This window comes from Carassius carassius, chromosome 1 (assembly GCF_963082965.1).
Source record: "Carassius carassius chromosome 1, fCarCar2.1, whole genome shotgun sequence".
NCBI classification, from domain to species: domain Eukaryota; kingdom Metazoa; phylum Chordata; class Actinopteri; order Cypriniformes; family Cyprinidae; genus Carassius; species Carassius carassius.
The window spans coordinates 17,444,020-17,469,113 of record NC_081755.1 but is presented as its reverse complement, the minus strand read 5'-3'; the positions used below and the strand labels follow the sequence as shown (position 1 = coordinate 17,469,113).

The window sequence follows — 25,094 nt, the reverse complement described above, 5'->3', positions numbered from 1 at the left end:
TAAAACCAATTAGGCTGGTTTTATTTCACAGACCTGGCAACCCTTTTTAGGGGTCAGTACATCAAACTTGGGTTATTTCACCAAGTGTAAAATGTAAATGCAGATATCAGATATGGGTCACTTTTAAAAGATGATGTGAACTGGTCATCAAAAAAATAAAAATAAAAAATAAGGTGTGGTCAACAAATCAGAATTGAAATCCCAATCAAGTTCTGCAATGTGAACGCAGCTTCAGTCAACGTTTGTTTAAAATCAGCTAAAATCATTGTTTTAAAGTGCTCTTGATAAGATTCACTAGGTTTTGGAACAGAGCCATGTAATAACCTCTGTAAAAGTCCCAGGACACGATCCAGTGCAGCTGCCTGTGATTTCTCTGTAAAGCCATTGATTGCAGGGAATACACTGATTTTACTACGCTTTACTGGTTAGGTCCTAATTCACAGTATAGTTACAGCCTTCCTATAAATGTAGAGAGAAGCATTTTCTGCAAGGAACAAGTACACTTTGTAACTACCGATCACTAAATTTGATGGAATATCATAAAGTTTCACAAGCTGAACCATATCATCAGCAGCATGTCTCAACTGATAAACTCACCAAGACTTATTTTGTATTTGGGGGAGTAAATGTGGTATGGATTAAAAAAACACTATGCTAAATGGACATAATATGACTACACTTTTATTGAAATCTTAAAGAATGATGTATTTTCTGTGAAAAAGTGTAACTAATCATTTGTACAAAACAGGTCAAATTTAATAGTAAAAGCTGTGTATAAAAGTAGATGTTAGAAGTAGTGTTACCCATTGTTTAAATGTATTTTATTGCGTAATAATCTACCACAGATAAATCCATGCCTTAACGTAAAATAAAAACAAAACCAACTGTGATTGATAGCTCGTTTTCCATGACAGTGACTTGAATCTTTCTTGTCTAAATGGGTGGTTATTTGCCAGAATAAGCTTCAATAAGGACCAGACCTTTCGCCATTCAGTCGAAGGTCTGGCGACACGAGACTAAGCATAACAAAAACCTGAAAAGTGAGAAGATGAAACAGGCTGTAAAAAACAAAAACAAAAACACTATGTACACATGCAAACAGATACACACCCATCTTTACAATGGAATGGCCAAAGGCTCTCAGCCACTTGAGCAGCTACTGACACACCGCCAGAGAAAGAGGAAGACACATCAGAGCATCAGGCAGCCTGTAATCATAGCCTGACCTCTCTGCAATTATCGCCATCTCGGAGGAAATAGCACGCTGTCCTGCGACTAATACATAACTCGCAACTCAGAGCCAAGCAACACACAAACACAAACAGACCAAAAGCAAGTGTCTGTCCCTCCCAAAGCCAAGCTTATGTTTGGAGAGGAATACTAACTGACTACTTACTGAATACCGCACACAGTAAACACTGTATACTGACTACTATTTATTGTAGTATGCAGTATTAATGTTAAATGTTGCAAACAGCAGAATGCTACAGTGCTGTCACATGATGTCTGAAATACACACAATCATTTAGTCCTTTCAATAAAATGTCACATACATTGTAAACTCAGGGAATGGAAAGCTCTTCAAGAAAGAATTATTGAAGTTAGAAGTTTCTAAATTCTAAGAAGTCTCAATTTTGACATGCTCTTGTTTTCTAGATATTGAAGCTATCAAAAAGTCATGTCATGTATTGCATACATTATTGATCATTTGTTAACTTCGGAGTATTGGTGCACATCCCTAGAAGTAATAACATGTATCACATGCAGTGTTATGTCATAATTAGTATATATAATTAGTTATATATATTTACCAAAATAAAAGTTTCTGTGTACATAGTATATTTGTGTTTATTGTGTATAACCTATTTATGTATAAATACACACGTATTTATACAGTTATATACAACATACAGTTATATACATAATACATATACACAGCACACATGCATAGATAAACAAAAACTTTTATTTTGGATGTGATTAACCATTGCCCAGCACTAGTAGTAATGCTAAATTATAATGCATTTTATTCAACCCAATAAAATCATTAAAGAGGTCATATGATGCAATTCAAATTTTCCTTTCTCTTTGGAGTGTTAGAACCTCTTGGTGCATGAAGAAGATCTGTGAAGTTGCAAAGTTTCAAGAATCCAAAGAGATATTCTTTATAAAAGTTAAGACTTGTCCATGCCCTGCTAAAATGCCTTGTTTAACCTGTTAGCCAGCACCCCCCATTATGGGACTCACAGCTGAAAGTGCTCTACCTAACTTATAATTGTAACAGTTTCCTACTTCAGTGTGTTGCAAACATAATTTTGGTGTCTTTGGAAAGAAGACACGTTGGGCTTTACTTTTTATCAACCAGATTTGATAATGCTCAAAAATATTAAAAGTTATAGACACTGAAGTGCCTTGAAAATTTTTTAACTTAAATATTTTTTTATTTGATATAAAAATACATGAAATGAGTCCTGGAGCAATCTAGAAGAGTAATGGGTTGAAAGCCACATGTCTCATGAGTTTCTATTCTGAATAAGATATCATGAAAAATGAGACTCCTGCAAATATTTTTCTGAGACTATGTCTAGACCCCCCAAATAGAAAATATATTTCCCAATAGTATTGAAGGCTTCTACAAACTATTTATTCAGTAAACATACCACTGCATAGTTTTTTCCAATTATAAAACACTAGACAGAAACTTAGACATCATATAAGTGATTTATTTGAGCACTAGAAAAATACAATAAGAATAATTTGAGTAATAAAAATAAGAATAATAAGAAAAAAAAAAGATTTAACTTTGTTTGCCAATTACAGAAAATCCTGAGGTTGCTAGAAATGCAGCTTTTACAATGAATTACGATGCAAATAAGTGCTGATGTGCTGATGGCCACTTATACAGATGGTAATAACACAAATGTGCCACAAATGTGCCAAAGTAAATAATCCACTCTCTCTATTCATATAGACGCGTTCATTTTTTGAAAGCCATGATCATGCAGTAATAGCGAGCTGATTTGGGCTGATTTGCACTAAAACAGATGGTAATCATGCAGATACATTCACATTCAACATAAAACAAAAAATAAAACAAACAAAGAAAAAGGCGATCGCTGTAAGTCCCGCCTCCATCAGCTAATCAGCTGACAGGTGCGTCAGAGCGCGTCACGAGGGAGCGCCAAATTCAAATAAACTATCTTTCACCTATCTTCTTTCATTCTTTTTTCCGGTGGATTGTCTCATTCTGTTTGTGACACTGTACGCTGCAAAACCATGCCGTTTTTTTACTACAAAGACACAGTTCTCTTACGAGAGTTCTCTCGTACTGCGTCTTAGCTAAGACGCTACGGGAAAAGTCTCTTTTCACGATACACTGAAGCAAAAAATTATCCTTAATTTTGAATTATTGTAAAGCGCATTTGCAGCAGCACACAGCCATAGGCGAGACGGCTCGCTCGCTCATTGGCTGCTCTGCGGCAACTGCATAAGCCTATCGAGCGCAGGCTGATGCAACATCAGACCAGCTTCGCGCCCTCCATGCCACTTCCCGCCAAAACGGGTGTGGCCTAGCCCTATAAAGGGAGCTCGAAAAGGCTGACTCACCTGATTTTTCATCTCTTCAGCGAAGCTCACGCATCGTTGATCACGAGAAGAAGCAACGCGTCGTCTGATAAGCATCTCAGCGGGACGAGCCATTCCTGAAGCTGCTGGCAACGCCGCCTTCCACTGCCATTCCTGCTGCGCTCTCCGGCGCCCATATCCTTTTCAATTCCTTTTATCCTGTTCGCAGGGCGAACACACACTCGTAAAAGAGCTGCGTCTTTTTAAAGATGCCTTCTTGCGGCTCGTGCAGAGCCCCACTCAGCGAGGGAGACCGTCACGTCATCTGTGTCTCCTGCCTGGGTGAAGATCATGCAGCGTTCGCTGACGGCGGATGCCCTCACTGTGAGCTGTTGCCAATGGTGACTCTGAGGACTCGCTTGGCATTTTTCTCAGAGCCTGCAGTCTGCACTGCGCTGCGGCGCCGTAAAAAGCGCCGCTTCCAGCGGATTCCATAACCGTCTCCAGCTCAACCGCGCTCGCCGGTTCGCCCTGCTTCACCGGCCTCCCCTGCATCGCTTCCCGATGGTCAGCGCCCGCTGTCTGCCGCCGCATCTTCCGAGGAAGTCGATCTCGGGGCCGCGTCGGGGGAAGAGGACATGTGCTCTCTGCTAGCTTCGGGCAGTGAGGGCTGGGCGAGCTCCGGGGATCTCGCGCCTTCTGCTCAGAAGCCCAGCAGACGAGCTGACATCGAGAAGGAGCTGATGCGAGTGCTCACGCTGGCCGCGACGAGCCTCGGCCTCGAGTGGTCTGCACCAGGGCCCCCCTCTCGTTCCCGGCTGGATGGTTGTTTCCTTTCGGATGAGCGTACTTCTCCGAACTCAAAGCCCGCCTCATTTCTTCCTGAGCTTCACGAAGAGGTGGCAAAGGCTTGGAACGCTCCATATTCAGCGCGAACTCGTTCGTCTGTCTCACTAGCATTCTCCACACTGGATGATGCTAAAAACAGGAACTACCAGTCACTTCCGCCGGTGGAACAGGCGACAGCGACGCACCTTTGCCCGCCCTCTGCTGGACGGTGGACGAAAGCGGTGTTGCCATCTAAAGCCTGCCGCATGAGGTCATCTCTTCTCGCGCGGATCTTTTCTGCTGCTGGGCAGGCTGCGTCTGCACTACACACCATGGCCACGCTGCAGATATTCCAGGGTGATCTCCACCGTATGCTGGACGAAATGGGACCTGAGGCTATCTGTCTCGCGGATTTGAGGAGTGCTTCGGATCTCTTTCTTCACGCTACTAAATCCGCTGCACAGGCCATGGGACGAGTTATGGCTTCCGCTACGGTGGCTGAGAGGCATCTATTGCTGACGCTCTCAGACATGGCAGAGTCTGAACGCACTGCGTTCCTCGACGCCCCGCTGACTCCCGCTGGCCTCTTCGGATCTTCTGTCAACGAGTTCGTTGAGAGATTCGTCAAGGACCAGAAAGCGTCGCAAGCATTCAAGCACTTCCTCCCGAATCGCTCCGGTTCTGCAGCGAGTCATGCTAGACTGGCCCCGCAAAGCTCTCAGCCACACCGCCCGCCTCCTGCTGCTTCATCGCAACAGCGTCAGCAACGCAGCTTGAGACCCCGTTCTCGCTCTACCGGCCGTCGCCCCGCGCCACAGGGATTACGGTGAGGCCGGAAGCCCCGAAGCCATCCTAGCACTCCTAGGAAATCGCCTGTGTACGAGTCCCGCCGCGGCCGAACTCTCACCCAAGCGCGCCGCTGTTTCAGTTCCAGGGATTGTGACTGTCTCAGCGTCTTTTGCAATGCGCAAGCCTGTACAGTTGCCCGCTTGCCTGCACACAAAAACCGTTATCACGGCTACCCAGATATTTCCCGAAAAAGGTGTAATTTCTGGTGTCCCGGCCACGGCCGATGGTGCTATAAATGTAGTGACGATGCCCACTGCTCAGTGCCCATCTCCACATATAAGTACAGCCCTTCACACAGGGCTCGCGCCCATAAAAGCGACTCAGGTCGATCGCGCGCACTACATAGTAAACGTGCCCACTCCTTAGTGCCCAAAAACACTATGTAACACACGTCATGTGGTTTCTGTAAAAACGAAACCCGTGCACGTTCGTTCTGCCCAGGCAGACAGCGAGTCAAAAGCAGTAAATGTGCACGCTTACAGCCCACAATTACTCACAGACAGCACGAGTCCCACGGGACCCGCCCAGCCCTCCCTCACTCGGTTAAGCACCGTGGAGGGGTCGAGGACGAGCGATCTGCCCGCTGTGATCAGCGCGCTCCCCGCCTCAAATGTCACAGGCTTAACGCCCATGTTACAGCACATCGAATTGCTGCCGTTGCCTAGCCAACAGAGCGCGCTTCGCATCCAACCCTTAGCCATTCATGCAGACGCATGGTCAGCGCTTCCAGGGGTTTCGGATTGGGTGCTAGACATTATAAAGAGAGGCTACTCGCTACAGTTTTTTCGACGCCCTCCGCGCTTTTTAGCGCGCGTCGAAACTACGGTCAAAACAGAAGTAGCACACCTACTTCGAGCCGAAATATCAAAACTGTTGAGCAAAGGGGCTGTGGAGCCTGTATCTCAAGCTCAAAGCGAGGGGGGGCTTTTACAGCAGATACTTTCTAGTGCCCAAGAAAGACGGAGGTTTCAGACCCATACTGGATCTAAGACAGTTGAACAAAGCATTGGCGAAACGCAATTTCAAAATGCTTACAACCAGGAGACTCCTCGCGCATATTCACAGAGGAGACTGGTTCATGTCGATAGATCTGAAGGACACGTATTTTCAAATACAGATAGCGTCACGTCACAGGCGATACTTGAGATTCGCCTTCAAGGGCCAGACATACCAGTATACAGTCCTGCCGTTTGGCTTGTCCATGGCTCCTCGTACGTTTACGAAGTGCATGGATGCAGCGCTCGCTCCTCTCAGACTCAGAGGCATGCGAGTGCTGAACTATTTGGACGACTGGCTGATTCTTTCTCAATCACGATCAGAGCTCGTGGAACACAGGGCCATTTTACTCGATCACCTCGAGAAACTTGGTCTCAGTGTCAACTGGACGAAGAGTTCGCTGAACCCCAGTCAGACGATACTGTTTTTGGGTATAGCTCTGGACTCACGCTCCATGACGGCGCGGCTGTCGCCACATGGCCTCATGCGTCATGGCCTCAGCATCACCAGTTCTTCAGTTGAGCCTGCTCCGCATGCGCCCCTTGCAGTTCTGGCTGAAACGCGAGTACCGCGCAGAGCGTGGATATCCGGTCATTTGCGTCTCAAGGTCAATGTTACAGCCTTGAAACCCTGGACAGCGAACGACTGGTAACAAACAGGTGTAAGCCTGGGGACTTCCTCGAAAGTGAAAATGGTGTCGACGGACGCCTCCACTTCGGGATGGGGAGCGCTGCTCGAGGGCAGACCGTTCTTTGGCCTGTGGTCAGAACGGGAAAAGCTCCAACATATCAACTGTCTGGAAATGCTGGCAGTAGAGAACGCGCTGACGCGCTTTTGTCCCCGAATCAAGGGCCACCACGTCTTAGTCCGTTCGGACAACATGTCTGTGGTGTCCTACATAAATCGCCAGGGCGGTCTCAAGTCCCGAAACCTGTACAGGTTGGCGGAACGCCTCCTGGTTTGGGCTCAGCGCAACTTGCGCTCACTGAAAGCAGTTCATGTGCCTGGGCTACAGAATCTGGGTCCAGACAGACTGTCCAGAAACAACATCCCCACGGGCGAATGGTCTCTACACCCACAGACAGTTCAGCTGCTGTGGGAGAGATTTGGCAGGGCGGAAGTGGACCTCTTCGCGTCCCACGAAAACGCTCACTGCCCCGCGTTCTTTTCCAAGAACGAAAGCGCGCTGTCACAAAGCTTTTCCCCCCGTCACCCTCCTTCCGCATGTGATAGAACGGGTGAGGGAAACAAGATGCTCATTACTGCTTGTAGCACCACTTTGGAAGAACCAACCATGGTTTCCAGATTTGATGCAGTTAGCAGACACTGCCCCGTGGCCAGTGCCGTTGAGGAGGGATCTCCTCTCGCAGGCCAGGGGCTCGATTTGGCACCCTCAACCGGAGTTGTGGTCCTTCCATGTGTGGGCGCTCAACGGTTACCCGCTGATCTCTCAGTGGGAGTGCTAAATACTATCACTCAGGCTAGAGCTCCGTCGACTCGACGGCTATATGCCTCGAAGTGGTCAGTATTCTCCAGCTGGTGCACAGCTCGGGGACGTTCACCCCTTAGTTGTGAGGTGACGGAGGTTCTCTCCTTCCTACAGGAGCTGTTGGATAAGGGCAGAGCCCCCTCCACGCTCAAAGTTTACGTGGCGGCTATCGCAGCGTTTTCTGAGACAACGCTCGGTCAGTCAATAAGAAGGAACGATTTGGTCATCCGCTTCCTTAGAGGAGCTAGGAGGCTGAATCCTCCCAGACCTCCGTCAGTCCCTGTATGGGACCTCTTGACGGTTTTGGAGGCCATGAAAGGTTCCCCTTTCGAGCCTATCCAAACGATTAGCCTCAAATATCTGTCATTCAAGACAGTGTTCTTGTTGGCTCTCACTTCAGTGAAGCATGTGGGTGACCTGCACGCGCTCTCGGTGAGCCCGACGTGCTTGGAGTTTGGGCCTAATGACTCTAGGGTCATACTCAAACCTAGGCACGGTTATGTGCCGAAATCCCTCAACATACCGTTTCGGGCTCAGGTTATTTCCCTGTCTGCCCTGTCGGTGTCAGTAGAGGATGGAGACTCGAGTCTTCTTTGCCCCGTTAGGGTTTTAAGAACTTATGTGTCTCGCTCTGCTGTCTTGAGACAGACTGAGCAGCTGTTTGTCTCGTTCAGCGGACGTTCCAAGGGAATGGCTGTTTCGAGACAGAGCCTATCCAGATGGATTGTTGAGGCTATATCGTTAGCTTACACTTCCAGGGGCCTTCAGTGCCCACTGGGTGTCAGAGCACACTCCACAAGAGGCGTCGCCTCGTCGTGTGCGTGGTCTATTGGGATCTCCTTACAGGATATATGTAGGGCGGCAGGATGGGCCTCGCCGTCTACATTTATCTGGTTCTATAACCTAGAGGTTCCTGCCCTGCAAGCAAAGCTGTTGTCGGTATAGTTGAATCAGGGTCCTGATTGGAACTCTGAGATCGCAAGCGCTATGCGCTGCCGACTGTTATATGGGCAATATTGCGTAAGACCCACATTACCACATTGGTCAGGCCTTGCCTTGATTATGTGATGTCATATTGCCGCGTCTACGGACGATGCTAGATATGGGACGGAGGGTCTCCCCCCTCCTGTTCTAGGACTCTCTGTGAGTCCCTCGGGTGATTGTGCACTGTAAATCCTGGGCGTCGCTTCCAGGTTTATTGGTGTGTGATCTCTGCACGCACGGCGCTTTACATTGGGTTCCCGTAGCGTCTTAGCTTAGACGCAGTACGAGAGAACTCTCGTAAGAGAACGTACTCCGTTACTAACGTAACCTCGGTTCTCTCTAGAAGAGGGAACGAGTACTGCGTTCTCTGCCGTGCATACGATTCACTCTGGTTCGCTTCGGCGATGAAATAAATCAGGTGAGTCAGCCTTTTCGAGCTCCCTTTATAGGGCTAGGCCACACCCGTTTCGGCGGGAAGTGGCATGGAGGGCGCGAAGCGATCATCTGGAAGCGAGCCATCTCACCTATGGCTGTGTGCAGCTGCGAATGCGCTTTACAATAATTCAAAGTTAAGGATAATTTTTTGCTTCAGTGTATCGTGAAAAGAGACTTTTCCCGTAGCGTCTTAGCTAAGATGCAGTACTCGTTCCCTCTTCTAGAGAGAACCAAGGTTACGTTAGTAACTGAGTACGTTTCCGACCGTGAGTATTCCATAACGGACACAAACAGTTCTGTACAGTGAAACATTGTGATGGACGATGACATCGGCGGAGGGATTGGGGGAGGTGTCCCCGAAGCGTGAATCCTTATAAGGCAAGACAACTAGCAGTTCCTAACACTGTGTCTACACTGGATGCAAGCGGTGCGGCGAGACAGAACAATATAGAACCACTGCTCTAAAATAGAGATTCATTATATATAGATTAGTCAACAGAACTCAGCATAATCAGTGATGCTGTCTACACTGGATGCAGTGGGGCATGATACCACAAATCCCTGACAGTAAACTCCTGCAGCGTTCTGTTTATGATTGCTGACACAAAATTAGACAGACTTCAGCTGATGCAGCTCGGCGCCACACGACAACTTTCGCACACATTCTATACGAGCTCAATTTCCAATTTATTTAATATAAAACTATGTAGATGGTGCTCTGTAGTGCAGCAGGAATTTGAACAGTGTCCTGAGTCGTAGTTGGGCACCGTGGACAGACGCCTAATGGCGCCGCCGGTGTGCATACAGTAACTCTTAGAAAACAATGTGTTCGAATTTTAAAGACATGGCGCGACGTGGCGTGGTGCTATGCTTCTCATCCGGTGTGTGACCACTGATCTATATATTAATTCAATAGAACGTTAACACACACTAGGGATTACCAATATGGCAGCGCGGCAGCTTCACTTTCATGACTTCATGAGCAATCCAGTTCTATATTATAGATCAGTGTGTGTGACCCTCTTAATGAGAGATTACTGAGAATGGTGGGGAATGATTTGCAGATCCTCAATACCACTGACAAACATATAATCTTGTAAAATGTGTGGTAAGTACTGCTGCTCCATAGTATAAACAGAGTATGTGTGATCGTGAATCTCGAAAGTGATAGTGAACCTAAAAACACATTCAAAAAAGGGAGGGGCATCACAATGCCGGTGCAACATCGTGATGTCTATCAGCCATCTGCGATGGACGATGATATCGTCTATCAGCCCAACCCTATTATAATCAGTAATTATGTCCCCACTGGATGCAATAAATGCCTCATTTGTAATTGGTTTTATTGGTTTTGTCTCGTTGCACCGGAGAACACGGCATTACAATATGTTAGGGGAGTAACATTTCCGTCACACACTTGAGGTATTCAGCCAATCACAATGCACTGGATAGCTGGCCAATCAGAGCACACCTCGCTTTTCAGAACGATGAGCTTTGTAAACTATAATGCAACTATAATGCAACTATAATGTACATTATGTGGAAAATAATGTGGCTTTTTAACCTTAAACTGCATAAACACATTTCATTACACCAAATAAACAAAATACAGTTGTTGTTTTTTTTTTATAACGTCATATGAACAATTTAAATATCTAACTTTTTGGGTTTTGGGATTTTGTATTGGGATGGATGTTATTTTAATTTTAAGTTATTTACAGTAGATTTTAAGTGTAGAGTCAGTTGTTTCCTTGACACCCATTTTCCTCTTTTCACATCGTCCTTCTAACTGAGAGCCAGAAAATGGGAGACAATGGGGCGCTTTACAGAGCACGACAGAGAAAAATGGCAGCAACGTGTGAAAAGATGAAAGAATAAAAGCGCCATTATTACTGCACAGTAATGACGCCTGCGGAGGAAAGAGATGGCGGTGAAAGAATGCAGCCTAATAAAGACCTAGAAGTGAAACGCACTAGCACCATTACCCAGTGTGCTGCTGCGCTTGGGTGTCACTTCAAAGCATTCCCAGCTATTAATCAGATGCTATCCTACACCCCTTACCCCCCCCCCCCCATTCCCAAATCCCAACTCAACCTTACCTCCATCCACAAGCATTATCCACCTCCACCCCCAGAACTACACAGAGTAATCATTACTAGACTTAGTTCACACCTCACTCACAAACAAACCCTAATCGTACTATCAGCACCAATTAATTCACTTGCCACATCAGCCAAAAGACACTGATTTATTCTCAGAGCCCTACAGTAAGGATTCCTCTGCTTGCCTGGCTGAGTCAGTGCTTGTACTTGCCTAACAGTATTTTTAGTGGATCTACCATAAAAAAAATATTTCTTCATATATTTATACGAGTCAGAGATATATATTTATAGTTTCCAGCAGGGCCATTGACATTGAGAGGGGCGAGTCTCCTGCAGCAATCAGATATGGCCAAATTGTCGGCCCTCAATATTTGATATTCTTGATGTGGCTCTGCAGCACTCTATTACACTCTCTTTTAGTTTGCAGGATGACAAAAGGTTCAAAGTTACATTTTTAGGCTAGTCTGCTTCAGTGAACTAAGCATGATTTACATACCAATGCTTCCATTTTAATAGTGAAAGAGTGTAAGGTATAATATGTATACTTTAACATTCAATAATATCTGACAACTGTTTTACAGTAGAAATGTTAAACAACCAACAGTAATGTCAATGATGTTAACTTTTTTTTTTTTCAGATTACGGCATTTTCAAAAATAGAAGCTATGATCCATGTAACAGAGCCTTTTTTTGGCATATTAGACATATAAATATGAGTGAATGTGTATATATAGTGTTTTGCAAAAGTATTCAGAACAGGAAAGTCAGGTTTCAGGCCCCACCATAGCACAGAAACTGCACTTGTTAAAATTACAAATGACTTGCTTCTTGTATCGGACCTAGGCTGCATCTCATTGCTATTTTAGTGCTGTGTTCGACACCATAGCTCAATTACAAAATGATATGGGTATTCAAGGGCAGGCTTCAAGATGGTTTAAATCCTACTTGTCCGATCGCTACCACCTTGTTTATTTAAATGAGGAGTCATCTCAATTATCACCAGTAAAGTATGGAGTGCCACAAGGATCTGTCCTAGGTCCTCTGCTATTTTCAATATACATGTTACCTTGGTAATATTATTAGAAAATATGGGATTAGTTACACTGTAATGCTGATGATACTCAGCTATATATATATCAAGAGACCAGATGAAACTGCTAAAATTATCTAAGCTAACAGAGAGTGTTAAAAATGCAAAAGATTGGATGACCAATAATTTTCTCATATTAAATTTGGATAAGACAGAGATATTACTCACAACAAAGCACTATATATACATTACACAGACAGACAGACAGACAGACTAGATAGATAGATAGATAGATAGATAGATAGATAGATAGATAGATAGATAGATAGATAGATAGATAGATAGATAGATAGATAGATAGATAGATAGATAGATAGATAGATAGATAGATAGATAGATAGATAGATAGATAGATAGAAAGATTGATAGATAGATTGATTGATTGATAAAGGAATAGTTAATCTGCATGGTTTTGGCAATATTGTAAAGTATGTAAAATAATCAAGGAGAGAGCTATAGAGGGACGTGTTGACACCTGTCTCTCATTGCATACAGTGGGCTCTGTGCCTGGACCGGCAGCCATTTACTGAAAACACCTGCCACAGTGAGTTTTTTTTGGGGGGGTGGGGGGGGGGGGGGGGGGGTGAGTGGGGGGGTTGTGTTTGTTGATCAGTCCAGGCCACTCCCGCCACGATACACCCTCAGAGCCATAAATCCAGCCTGGATCTCCCCACAGCCTCCAGAGAGGAATCATCATCGCTCCTGCCCCATAGCATGGGATTAACTCCTGCACCGCAGCTGTCTCTTTAATATTAGATAGATGTTATACAATTCTAATCCCTCGCACTAACCTCTTCAACCGTCTCCACACTAAACGATGTGCTTTTCGAACATATCCTAGAAGCTCAGCGTCTCAAACAAAGCCACTGTTTCAAATTTCCTGCAGAAATTCCTTACACTGAAGCAGTTTTAAAGGCACTTAGGATTCAGGAATATAAACAATTTAACTGAACTGACACTATCTAACTGAATGAAATAAACATCAACTAAATAAACTGGCTTGAGCTGAATAATGACACTATTGTCGATTGTGTAGAACTGATTATAACGGACACTTGTTTCATAATTGATTAATTTTACAACATTTACTGTTATTTTCCTGTTTATTAATGTAAAAGTGCTTTGAAATGATCTGTGGGTGGGTGGTTTTCCATTGGTCGTTTACTGGCCCGTGTCAATAGAGGAAATAAGTGTCTGTCATATTCTTGTCTGTAGATATGGATCCTTCAATGAAATCTAGAAGATTTCTTGCCACCTTTTATCATCAGCCAGGTAAAAATCATAAACCCAAATGGTAAGAAAGTAACAGAACACGTCTCCTCAACGGGCTGCATGATTTGAGGCCTTATTCGCATCTGGAGCACAAACACTGTGAAATGAGGAAAACAGCAAACTTAATGCTTAGTGTCTGGAGTTTGTTCAAATCATCGCTTTGAACAGAAATAGTGATGCTCAACTTTGCTCCAGCAGTTGGTTATAAATAAATAATATTGCAATAATATTGGAAGTTAATACAAACATAAATAATAAGGATTTATTTCAGATTTGCTCACTTTTTTTTCTTTGAAAACAGAACAACACTGCGCTGTCATTTAAACCTCCCATCTGACAGAAAAAAAAAACATCACGGATCAGAGAGAGAGAGAGAGAGAGAGAGAAAGAGAGAATGACAAAGAGAAAGAGGAGGCAGTGTACTCTAGTGGTCAAAGTGTGCACTAGGGCAGACTGAGGACAAAGGCTATGCATGTTACCATGCTACTGTTACTATTGTTGTAGTATATAGTATGTATACCATGAACCATATGCAAATTTTCTGCATACAAAGATGGAAACAGATGATTGACAACATCTTATAAAATGCACAGTAATGCATTATATAGCAACTGTATCTACATGATTTTTCCTTTTTGGTCCTAGGCCATTTAGTATAAAATCAGATTCTTCTCTTACTGTAAATGCAAAAACATGTCTCCAAACAGTGTGTCTGGGAGCAGCACAGTGACAATGTATTCTATACGCTCACTCCGAGTGCAACAAGTCGCTGTGCATTTGAGACACAGGCAGCTGCGCTCAGCCTCCCTCGAGACTGATTAAATTGGAATTTCTGATGCTAATCTTTGTTTTTGCACAAAAGGGCCGACGCATCCTTGAAAACAAGGCAGCATGTATATTTAATGGCACAACTCTTACTCAGTACAGTGTAGCAGTGAAGTCTGTCACTCTGATGACTTACACAAACCAATTAGAGAGAAATTCTCATTCATGAGTGTGAACTGATAGTAAGGAACAGGTTTGACTTAACACAAACAAAGCAATATAGTGTCTTGTGTCTTGCCTCTTATTAGCTGTAAGTAAAAACATCAAGAGTGTATGATTAATTAGGGAGTGTAAGAATTATTAAAGACACGATAATCATTTACCATACAAATTTTCTCAATGTGCCACGTATTTCCAAGTAAAATAGAACGTTTAATGGTAATAATGGAATTGGAATTTGATTTTATGTTGGAGCTATGATTAACTTTTTATTTTTTGTCATTTAACTTTAATGAAAGATAATGAAAACAAATTGATGAAATATGCAAAGTAACATCCTAAAAATATAATAGTACAATAAATACAATAGTTACTTACTATAATATTAATAATAGTAATCCTTTTCAATTGAAAACACAAAATTCCCAATATAGGTTGTATTACATACTACTGTCAAGTGTGTTTTAAAAATACCATAACTACCATAATGGTGGCACTTGACCGTAAGGTTCTGTACATTAGTTTACATGACAAATAATGAACAATGCTGTTCAAGCATATATTAATAAGTCAATTTACTTATTTCCATTTTAAGATCAAAAGTTAAAAGTATGTAACGGATCTTGAGGTGACAATGAACAGTTGTAATTTTATTACTAAACATTAAGAAAGATTGATTACTATTGTAAGAAATGTTTTGTTTATTGTTAGTAAGTGCATTAACTAATGGGACATTTTTGTTACCAATATGATAGCTCATAAGGCAGACCCATGACTGAGGACAGTAAACACCCCTCAACATCCAGACGCACAAGCCACAACACGCTTTTCTCTGCTCTTTTCTCTGAAAGATTACAATGATAAAACAGAAATTAAAAACAAGTAATCTGGATTTTCTGCTTGAGCCGTTAATAATGTCTAACAGCTGTCACATGCAGCACAACCAGACGCGGCGGTTGGCCCTCGGCCGCCTGATGAGAGGGAGACAGACAGAGGGAGAGAGAGAGACGGTCCCCTTCACCTGCAGGTCCACTAAACATCACTTTTGCTTGTCTTGTCTAATGGTTTATTCTTCGAAAGCTGCTGTAGTTTAAGGGAAGTGTGAGCTTCCTCTGCTGAAGTGTAAAACACGCGGCAGGGTTTGAAAATGCGATACGGTTATGTGATACAGGAAGGATTGCCCGCCCAGCTTGTCTTCTCTGTGTAGGGTTGCAGTTGCCCGTCTGACCTCCAGCGTGAGGGGACGCCACGGCTGTGTGGCGCAGTGCCACGCTGCATACACACGCTTATCAAACTAAATATGAACATTACACAGACTTCCATTCTTCTAATATAAAGTCTCTAAAAAATAAAAAATAAAAAAAACTACACTGTAAGAACTAAAGGGTACAGGTTATTATAAAGTCCAGTCCAATTGACAAACTATTAACTATGAATTTACTCTCAATTAACTCATAATTTGCTGCTTATTAATAGATAGTAAGGTATCTATTAAGTTTAGGTATTGGGTAGGATTTGAAATATGTAGAATATCGTTAACGTTACTAATAAACAGCCGTTATGTTAATAACAGATAAGCTAATAAACAACTGGTTGATAGTGAGAATTGGTCCCTATACTAAAGTGTTACTGAAATAAATTTGTAAATAACAGAGAAAATTACTGCCAGCTCATTTCCAGGACAATAACCATTCATTTTACTGACATTTCCGTTAGCTCTAAAAACACAATGCAATATAGTGTAAAATTCCTCTATTATACTTTTTTTTAAAACTGAATTAAAATTATTCATTCATTCATTTGTCTTTATGACAAGGACTAATAACTAAGTAAAGCACACACACGTTTACACAGCTATGGAAATGAGTACCTAGACAGCTATTGTTTTCTCTGAAGCCAGCTGAAATTACTATAAGACTAACCCTAATCCAGATTATTGCGCTAAAAAATGTTTTGAACTGAAAGACATCGGGCTATTTATTTCATTTATCAATTGTTTTTACCATCTTAAAGGTTCTGGGATGTCCCCAAGTGACGTTTTGTCCAATTTAGCTCACTTCTGTGCACAGTTCTATCACCAAACTAATTCTATTGCTAATTGTACATGCATACACACAAAAACACAATGACCAAAGAGACATCCCTACAGCTGACACTGCACCAGCAAAATAAATAACTTTGGACATCCTGGCCCAGTTTGTGGTAAAAGGGATACAATAAAGGTCTGTTCACATTAAGAATGATAACTTTAAAGAAAACTATAATAATAATAACTATATAAGCAATCAATGCCAATGCATGATGACATTCTCTTTATTATAAGAATTCACTGCAGTTGTGTTATCTGCTATTTTACATGCTCAAGCTTTTTAAAGTCTGGTGGATTCTGATTGGCCGATTGTAAATGTTTTTATCATTTAACAACTGGACAAAAATAAATCTGAAACTGCTTCCAATGATATTGTTCCTCTGTGTGGATATTGCTGTCGTTGTGGTGTATTTTCATTGGATTGGAATGATTATTAAAACAGGGGTGCGTTTCCCAAAAGAATTGCTAGTTCCATTGAACTCTGTAGGTAATGACTGAACTTGTGGCCAAAGTTGCTTTTGGGAAACACACCCCAGGTTGGGTTTTCTATAGAAAAGCCAGCCATGAGAATCTCTGTCTAGTCATGTCCTCAACAAATACACACTAGCACACACCAGCCACACACAAATTGAAAACTGGAAACACCAAAAACTTGAAACTTTTTATGCATTATATCTGTTTGTTAGCACGGCAACGGCATTTTGGGGACAGAAAATGCATATTTTAAAACGCCACCATTATCGTTTTATGTGTAAACATCCAATACGGGAATCTTTGAAAATGGTACACCCTTGTGTACCGTTAAAAGCAAGTGCAAACAAACATACTCAAAAATGGAGTATATGGTGATTTTGTTGCTGCTTAAGAGTTTGCTAACACTTCTTCAGCAAAGTGTGGATTTACTTTACCAATAATGCAACCAATAGTGGAGATCATCCTATAGAACATATAATTGTCACTTCCCTACAGATACTGTTTACTAACAATGTGACAGTGCCAACTACTGGCCTGGCATACGTAATACAGCGTTTTTTGCCATTTTCGCACATATTTCTAAACATGTATCGTTTTGAAAAAGTTTTCGTGTATGTGTGAAACTTTTTCAAATGCAAGGAAAAATCTTTTCAGTTTTTCACTACATTGTTGTCGTGTAAACGTAGCCTTAAAACAACAAGAACTGATTGGATTGTGAAAACTTTGTGTAACATCGCAAAATCGAACCACAGTGGTTGAAGAGGAGGGTTATTCAAGAGGTGGAGCAAGTTATTATATATTCTGATCAAAGAATTATACAAAGACATCCTTTTGATGAATGTGCACTGATTAAATGTTCACACAGCGAGCAGGAAAGTGCATTACGTAAAAGGGTGCATTTTGATTTCATGTTTTTTTAAAGTATGCGGGATAAGAATAGAAACGGTTTCTAAATATATCAGTGGAGCCCTTTGATGTGGGCCCTAAAACTGTAATCTCATTTTGGAAGTGAGAGAAACGTTATGGCTTGCCAACCTCATATCTCCCAACAAACCCCTTCATCAGGTCTGCCGTAAACTCCAGGCATGCATTCATGACACCACTAAACACCTGTGCCTGCCTTTACATCCCCTTCCCCCTAGTCTGAGATGTTCACGCAATGAGTCCTTTAATAAAATCTCTCAGTGCAGTTATTTATTCCCCTCTGGAAAATAAAACACAAGGATAAGCTGCAGTCAGTAGGGTTAACCTATAAACAGAGCAGTGTTGCTGGGATATCCAGGCAGGATGTAAGAATGAGGGGACAGACAGGGACGTTCTGCCCCTCCAAGACAATAAAAGAAGAGGGAGGGTGTGTTTTTATCTTTGAGCAACATGCTGTAAAATCCACAAAGCTGTGATCGGAAACAATGGTCCTGGGCGTTGTGTGTGTGTATGTGTGTGTGTGTGTGTGTGTGTGTGTGTGTGTTTGTGGTGTGGGGGGTTGCAGGAAGGAAGCCAAGACAAGCCATGGTAAGAAGAACAGGAGAATCAAGGGTCTGGAGGAAATGGAGACCAAATGTTTAATGCAACATCAAGCCTCAATAACAATATGCTTACACATGCTATAAAGTTTGTACATTTCTTGAAAGGAACCATGAAACAATTTCACAAACCAGTCATGATGGTGTCTAAACAGTTCGAATTTAGGAAAATAAAGAATAGAAATAGGCCTAACTTTATTTTTCTTTTTTTTAGTGGTGTTGATGCTAAGGTGATTGTGGTTGCTTGGTTGTTGGTTAAGATAAAAAGCAACTTTAACTGATTTAAATTTGTTGTGGTGTTTACTTATTGGCTCAAGTCAAGTCACTCCTAAACATTGCCATTGACGGTTCAATGAAGAGCCTTTAACACCCATGGAATGGTTTCAGTGCACATAAAGGATCTTTATAGAGGAATAAAATGAATGTTTTGTCGCACTAAGAATGGTTCTTTTAAAAGCTGTTCACTGGAAGTTCTTCGGGCAACCAATCCAAAATGGTTCTTCTATATGATATTCTGATCTCTAGATATGGATTTTCCTTTAGTGAAGGTCTATGACAGTCCAAATCTCAATGCTAATCAGGAGCCCCTCAGTTCCAAATGAGCTGGATTCTAAAGAAGAAACCATGACAAAGTCTCGTTTTCAACGCTTAATTGAGATTCCTTTCATATCTTCACCTGTAACAGGTAAGGTGCTATGCCACAAAAATTTCCCAGAGATTAGCACAAAAGTCAACTTAAATCCCAGCATAAGCATTAAACCAAAAGGAACAACCAAAATAACCAAAAAAGGAGAAGTGAAATTGAAAGATTTTGCCAAAACGAGCCCACATTTCATAAGTCTTTGAGGAACATCGCTGTTTCAAAGCCAAGAGAGCGTTGCGACAGCAGCCTCTGTCTCTACAAACCTCCGAGTCCAATAGCAGCTGAATAATAAAGCCACTGAAAGACACCACAGAAGGTCTTTCACTGAGCCTGGATCCCAACCTGAATCTGAATGCATTTGTACATCAATTCCCTGAAATATTCATGTTCTTTGTAAAGAATTCATGTGAGGCCATGAGGGAGGCAGTCCCTGGAGGGATTGAGCAAATCCACTAACGCAGCTACACCCCTTCACGCCTGTGGGACGCTATTGACCGGTCCGTTCGCTTAATGAGAGAAAAACTGGTTTGGTGACCGTCCAGCGTGATTTGGACAGTTTCCTTAGCTAAGCCTTAATTAAATAAACAATGGTATTTGTTAAGTTTCATATACATTAGTGGTAGAATAATTTGTTATTTATTTTTTTATTTAGGTATTTAATATTTGGTTAATTTTGTTAAGTAATATTTTCTTGCAGAATAATACGTTGATTGACACTGTGGTGCTATCAAAGCATTACATTGTTTGAGCATCCTAAACAGCTCAATTGGTATTTGTTTTTCCGCCAAATGGCAGACAGAGGAATGTGCAGGAAACAGAAATTATACATTTCGCCTTTAATGGCTGATGGCATTAATAAAAAAAAAAAAAAAAATTATATATATATATATATATATATATATATACACATACATACAAACAGTGTAAAATAGCACAGTTGTCAAAAGTTATTTTTTCAGATCTTAAATATAATTCTGCCCAATATAGCGCTCTACAATTAGTCCTGGTCCAGGATGAAGGTGTAGCGGTGGTGGTGTGGTAATAACACACAGGTTGAATGTCACCACATGAATCAAGCATGAGACATGGTTGAGACGGTAATATTCCAGACAAAGCTATAAAACTCTGAGCTCTGCGAATTTTATCTCTAGGTACAATACCTCACCTGTCTCAATCATTGAACAGTGATGACAGTTAAGGGCACGGCTGCATGGTGGCGCAAGCTGTGAGTGTACAACCAAAAGACATTGTCATATCCTGTTAACAGCACACCTGCACCCTTTAGCTAACGTTAGCCTAAATAATCATTGCCCAAGACCAAATGGACACATCTACCACTATAAATATAAGTGAACATGAGTGTACGGAAACTGATGGGGAAATGCCTTGTAGATATTTCCTCATATATTTGATTCAGAAGTAACAAGACAGGTTTCTTTTTAATACTTTTTAGCAGTCTAAATTGGGTTAAATTAATCTATATGTCATATATCATATCAATATGTGTATATCAATATTTATTCTAAATAACTCTAAAATCATTATATTTTATAAATCTGTTTGTTCCCACTGAATGGCAAGATTTATCTGACTTGGAACATTAAGGCCTTTAGTAGTGCAAAAACAAGCATAATCTTCATTTAAACGATTTTGATTTATTATTGTCTATGGATGGTGAATTACCTAAGTATTGCCTTAATGATGAACAATGCAAAATGTGGATCTTAGTTCAAGAATGATGCTAAATACTAAGGAAATTGCATCTGACTAAACCTAATTACTCATTCAGTAACACTGCATTGTGTTGAAATAAACAGAAAGCTCGAATTTAGGCTATTGACTTTAAACATAAATTGAATCGCTAATACTCAAATATGAAATAACTATAAATGCAAAATAATAATAAAAACAAATAGCTAAGTAATAACCTGCATAAATAAAATTTTTAAAAGACTTAAATCGTAATTTGAGGGGCAATTCATGCACTACCTTCCAGAAAACATTAGCTGTTATACGCCCAATATCATCATAACCGTTGCCTGTCCCGATTCACATGAAACCGAGATGCGCTCATCTCATGTTTATCAAAATTACATTTACACCTCCACAATTCAGTTCATGTAGACACAAGACTTTAAAGTCTTAAGTAGCAAGAATATAAGCATAGCAAACAAAAAGGTAGCCTAATATAAGCTTGTCTATCTATCCACGTTGGTTCTTTGTAGCACCTAAAATAAGCAAAATAACAATAGGCTACCAAATAAATAAAGAAGCCTTCTTTAGCCAGATTTTAGAGTAGGCTATATGGTTCTTGAATTGCTATGTGGATTCAAATGTCTTTGACGTTACATTATAGGTTTCTTAAGAGATGTGTAGTCTATATCATAAGAAATCCTAAACAGCCTAAATAAGCAATAATCAAATACAGGCCTTATCTAAGCATGAACGTTCGCTATTCTTTGAAATAGTGTGTAAAATCTTTATTGGGCTTCCACGGAAATGAAAGAAAACGCAACAAACCTGAATGCGCCGCCATCGGTAAGTGAGATGGATAATATTTCCCGGCTGGAAAATGAGGCGCATGTTGCACGGAGCCGTGGCCGGAGGAAGAGATGCGGGAGGCGGCGCGGTGCACCAGAGTGGCCCGCTCTGAAAGGAGATGTGCTGGAGCGGAGAAATCACGACCCTCCATTCCAAAGAAAACAGCCGATATAATCCAAAACCAAGCGGAAATCAGATGAAACCTATGTACTGTAATCCGTCTGCGTTTGCTTTAGTGGAAAGCTCGCCTCCCCTGCTCAGGTTGAAGTCCTCAATCATCTTTTCTACAAAGAAAGAAAGAAAGAAAGAAGAGACGTTATAATCTCGGTATGGCACACCAGCTGACATGCATCTGCTTCATGCTCTCAGTATTCCACACATAAAAGAAAACTGCGATATAACTTGAGACCTGATTCTGATGCACATTCATTTAGAGAAGAACTGCATTAGTTTTTTTTAAGCGTCCATTGAAATGATGTGAAGAGAAGTGAAAAGGTCAAAGATGGCAGTGATTGAATAGGCCTAATAGAGACCGATCCTTGGTGTATGGATACGTGATAAACATGCATCTTTTCTAGGACGGAGAAAAATAATGTTTTACATTTAAATAGTGTTTTCGTGTTTTTAATAAGTGCAAGCAAAATACAATGGCAAACAAACGATATGAAAACGATGGGTTTGACAACAAGTGACATCGTTTTTCCGGAATAATGGATGTCTTGACTTCAGCCCCGTCTGTTTTTATTGTTAGAAGACTAAAACAAACCATTTACGCATTAATGAAATCTGATCAAATCAATTATACGGTGTTTTTAGATATGTGCATGATGTGAAAGAAAAAAAATAAAACATTGATTAGATGCATATTACTTCAATAATATAAAAAATTGGTTTTTATATACAACATTTTATATCATAATGACAATATTTTAGTTTTACAAATAGTAGATGTATGCACTTTGAATAAACATGACATCAATTTACTTTTAATAAAAAGGAGAATACACACCAACCCATTATGATTAAATCAAAAAGGCAAGAACATATAAACAGTAAATACCATTTGCTAACATAAACCAATTTTGTACTTTTTGGGTTTTATCAGAATATAATGACTGTGTGTGTGTGTGTGTGTGTGTGCGTGCGTGCGCATGTAAACAACTGCAATTTCCTTTCATATGGTTGACCTGTTTTAGCTTATAGCCTATGTGGAGCAATTCAATCTAACAGAACCTTGCACACAATATATCTTCTAGGTAATATTGTACTAATGTCCATTTGTTTTATCGGTTCCCTTCAAAAAGCCTTCCATGCTCTCTCTTTCCGGTAGACTAGATTTGAGGAAAATGCATAATGTCACACAATAAATGAATTATTTCAGGGGATTCCTTAATTGATATACGTGGACTGCTATCAATGCATGCATTATCAGAAAATATACAGCTGCGACAAATGCAGTGTTTTCCGCTGTAACAGGCCATGCACACAAACCAAGGTGGCCTTAACAGCGAGCAGCTTTTGTCTCCGTGTGAGGACGGCTGCTCTCCGTCAGCCATTACCGTGCAGATCCAACACTCCACAACAGCCGTCCATTACGAGCACACAACATTCAGCCATACACTGTATGCTCAGCTTTTGCATGCAGTTAAATACTTAAATGCATTGTATCGGCATCCGAATCGTGAATGTTGTTAGATATTTGCATAATCCCGATGCAAATATCAGTTGCTTTTGTCTCGTGCAATGACAATGCACATAGTAAAATGCTAGAAAATGTGTCCTTGTATATCAAAGTGAGCAAAAAGCACAAGTCAGCTGGGGATCTTTTGTTAATCGAAGACAGAAACTCACAAAAACAATCAGATTATTTTTTCTAGCTTGTCTGTCGGTAATGTTGCTCAGCTGGGAGAACGCCGCTTCCCGGACACGAGCAGTGAAACCAGCCTCTCTCATGCAGATCCGAAATAAATCCGAATTGATCATTACAAATAAATATCGATCAGCGAAGAAAAATACTGATCTGAATATGACAATAAAGGACAACTGGAAAATTCGGTTGATGCACGTTTCACTTCTATTTTTTTCCTTGTCATGTTTTAAATCAGGGACTGAGATGCAATATCTTTAGAGAAAATATTTTACATGTAAAAATAAAATAGAATTAATTTGTAGATATAATAATTAGCGAGCAAAAAAGCGCAGATAGTACAATATCAAAACAGATGCAATTGTAAGCGTGCGTGATAACAGTATATTCATGAAAATATCACTGGTAATTTGAGTAGTAAACCGAACAAGACCGTACAATCTTAAAATTAGAAAGAATAATCTCGCAAAATTACTTATTAAACAAATGCCTTAGAAATATAAATAATAATCTTTAAATTAAGAGAATAAATGCGGACTGTATAGCTACCTCGGTGATTAAGTGCATATATTTATTCAATATTTTATATTTATAGACTTTCCATTTCCCCTTTGGATGTTGCACCATAATTTTTTTGTGCTGTTTAGCTAACATTGCTTTCTTTTTTCTTTGAATGGCTTTTTGATTTTATTTGACGGTAGGCGACACAACCATGACATAAAAAAAAATTAATTACTTACTGGTATGTTATATCCTTGCATAACAATGAATAATTTTAATTAGAAATCAAGAAAAGTATTCGGAACAATGATGTCGCGTATTCTATAAAGCATATTTCAGTGGCTCAGTCCTAATTTCCTTCATACGATCGCAGCAATTGTCGTTCGCCGGTCTCGGGCTTCTCTAGGCCACTGAAGTCGCGAATCGAGTCGCGGAGCGGCGATCCTCTTGTCCGGCGCAGATCGTGCCTCTCAACTCCGCGAGAGTAAACACACGCGCTGATTGGCCAGATTCACGAATGATAATGAGCTGGCGTCTCTCGTCTGGGGACACTCCGCGTTCTGATTGGTCGAAATCGATGACCAATAGGAATTCGCCGTGGAGAGCGAGAGCAATGAGGCGAGCGGCAAATTCAAGCAAAATACTAAAGACAGGTTACACTCTAGACTGTATAAAAACAGGTTACACTGTGTTAAAACCTTCAATAGTCTTTTGCAAGCGAGCACAGGATTCCGACCTGGAGAAGATTACTATGTAGCCGCTGTCTTTAATAACATCCAGCGGGTATATATCATGTATTTCCATAAAAAAAAATATATATATTTTTTTTTTACTTAAACGCTATAGAACCTTTAAAAATTGAG

At 41.2% G+C, this 25,094-nt stretch overlaps 1 protein-coding gene across 3 annotated transcripts in view; it reads right to left on the bottom strand.

The window, feature by feature from the left end:
- Positions 1–24,828, bottom strand: part of LOC132140567 (BAH and coiled-coil domain-containing protein 1) — an 81,767-nt gene extending 56,939 nt beyond the window's left edge. For 2 of the 3 annotated variants that reach the window (XM_059549368.1, XM_059549378.1), the window contains exons 1-2: positions 24,471–24,826; positions 21,843–22,147 (exon numbers count right to left, since the gene is read on the bottom strand). In XM_059549368.1, coding sequence (XP_059405351.1) covers positions 21,843–22,014 — 172 coding nt within the window. In that variant the 5' untranslated portion in view covers positions 22,015–22,147; positions 24,471–24,826. Of the gene's footprint in view, positions 1–21,842; positions 22,148–24,470 lie in introns of all 3 variants that reach the window. The other variant, XM_059549387.1, reaches the window with a different exon arrangement.
- Positions 24,829–25,094: the final 266 nt, after the last annotated feature.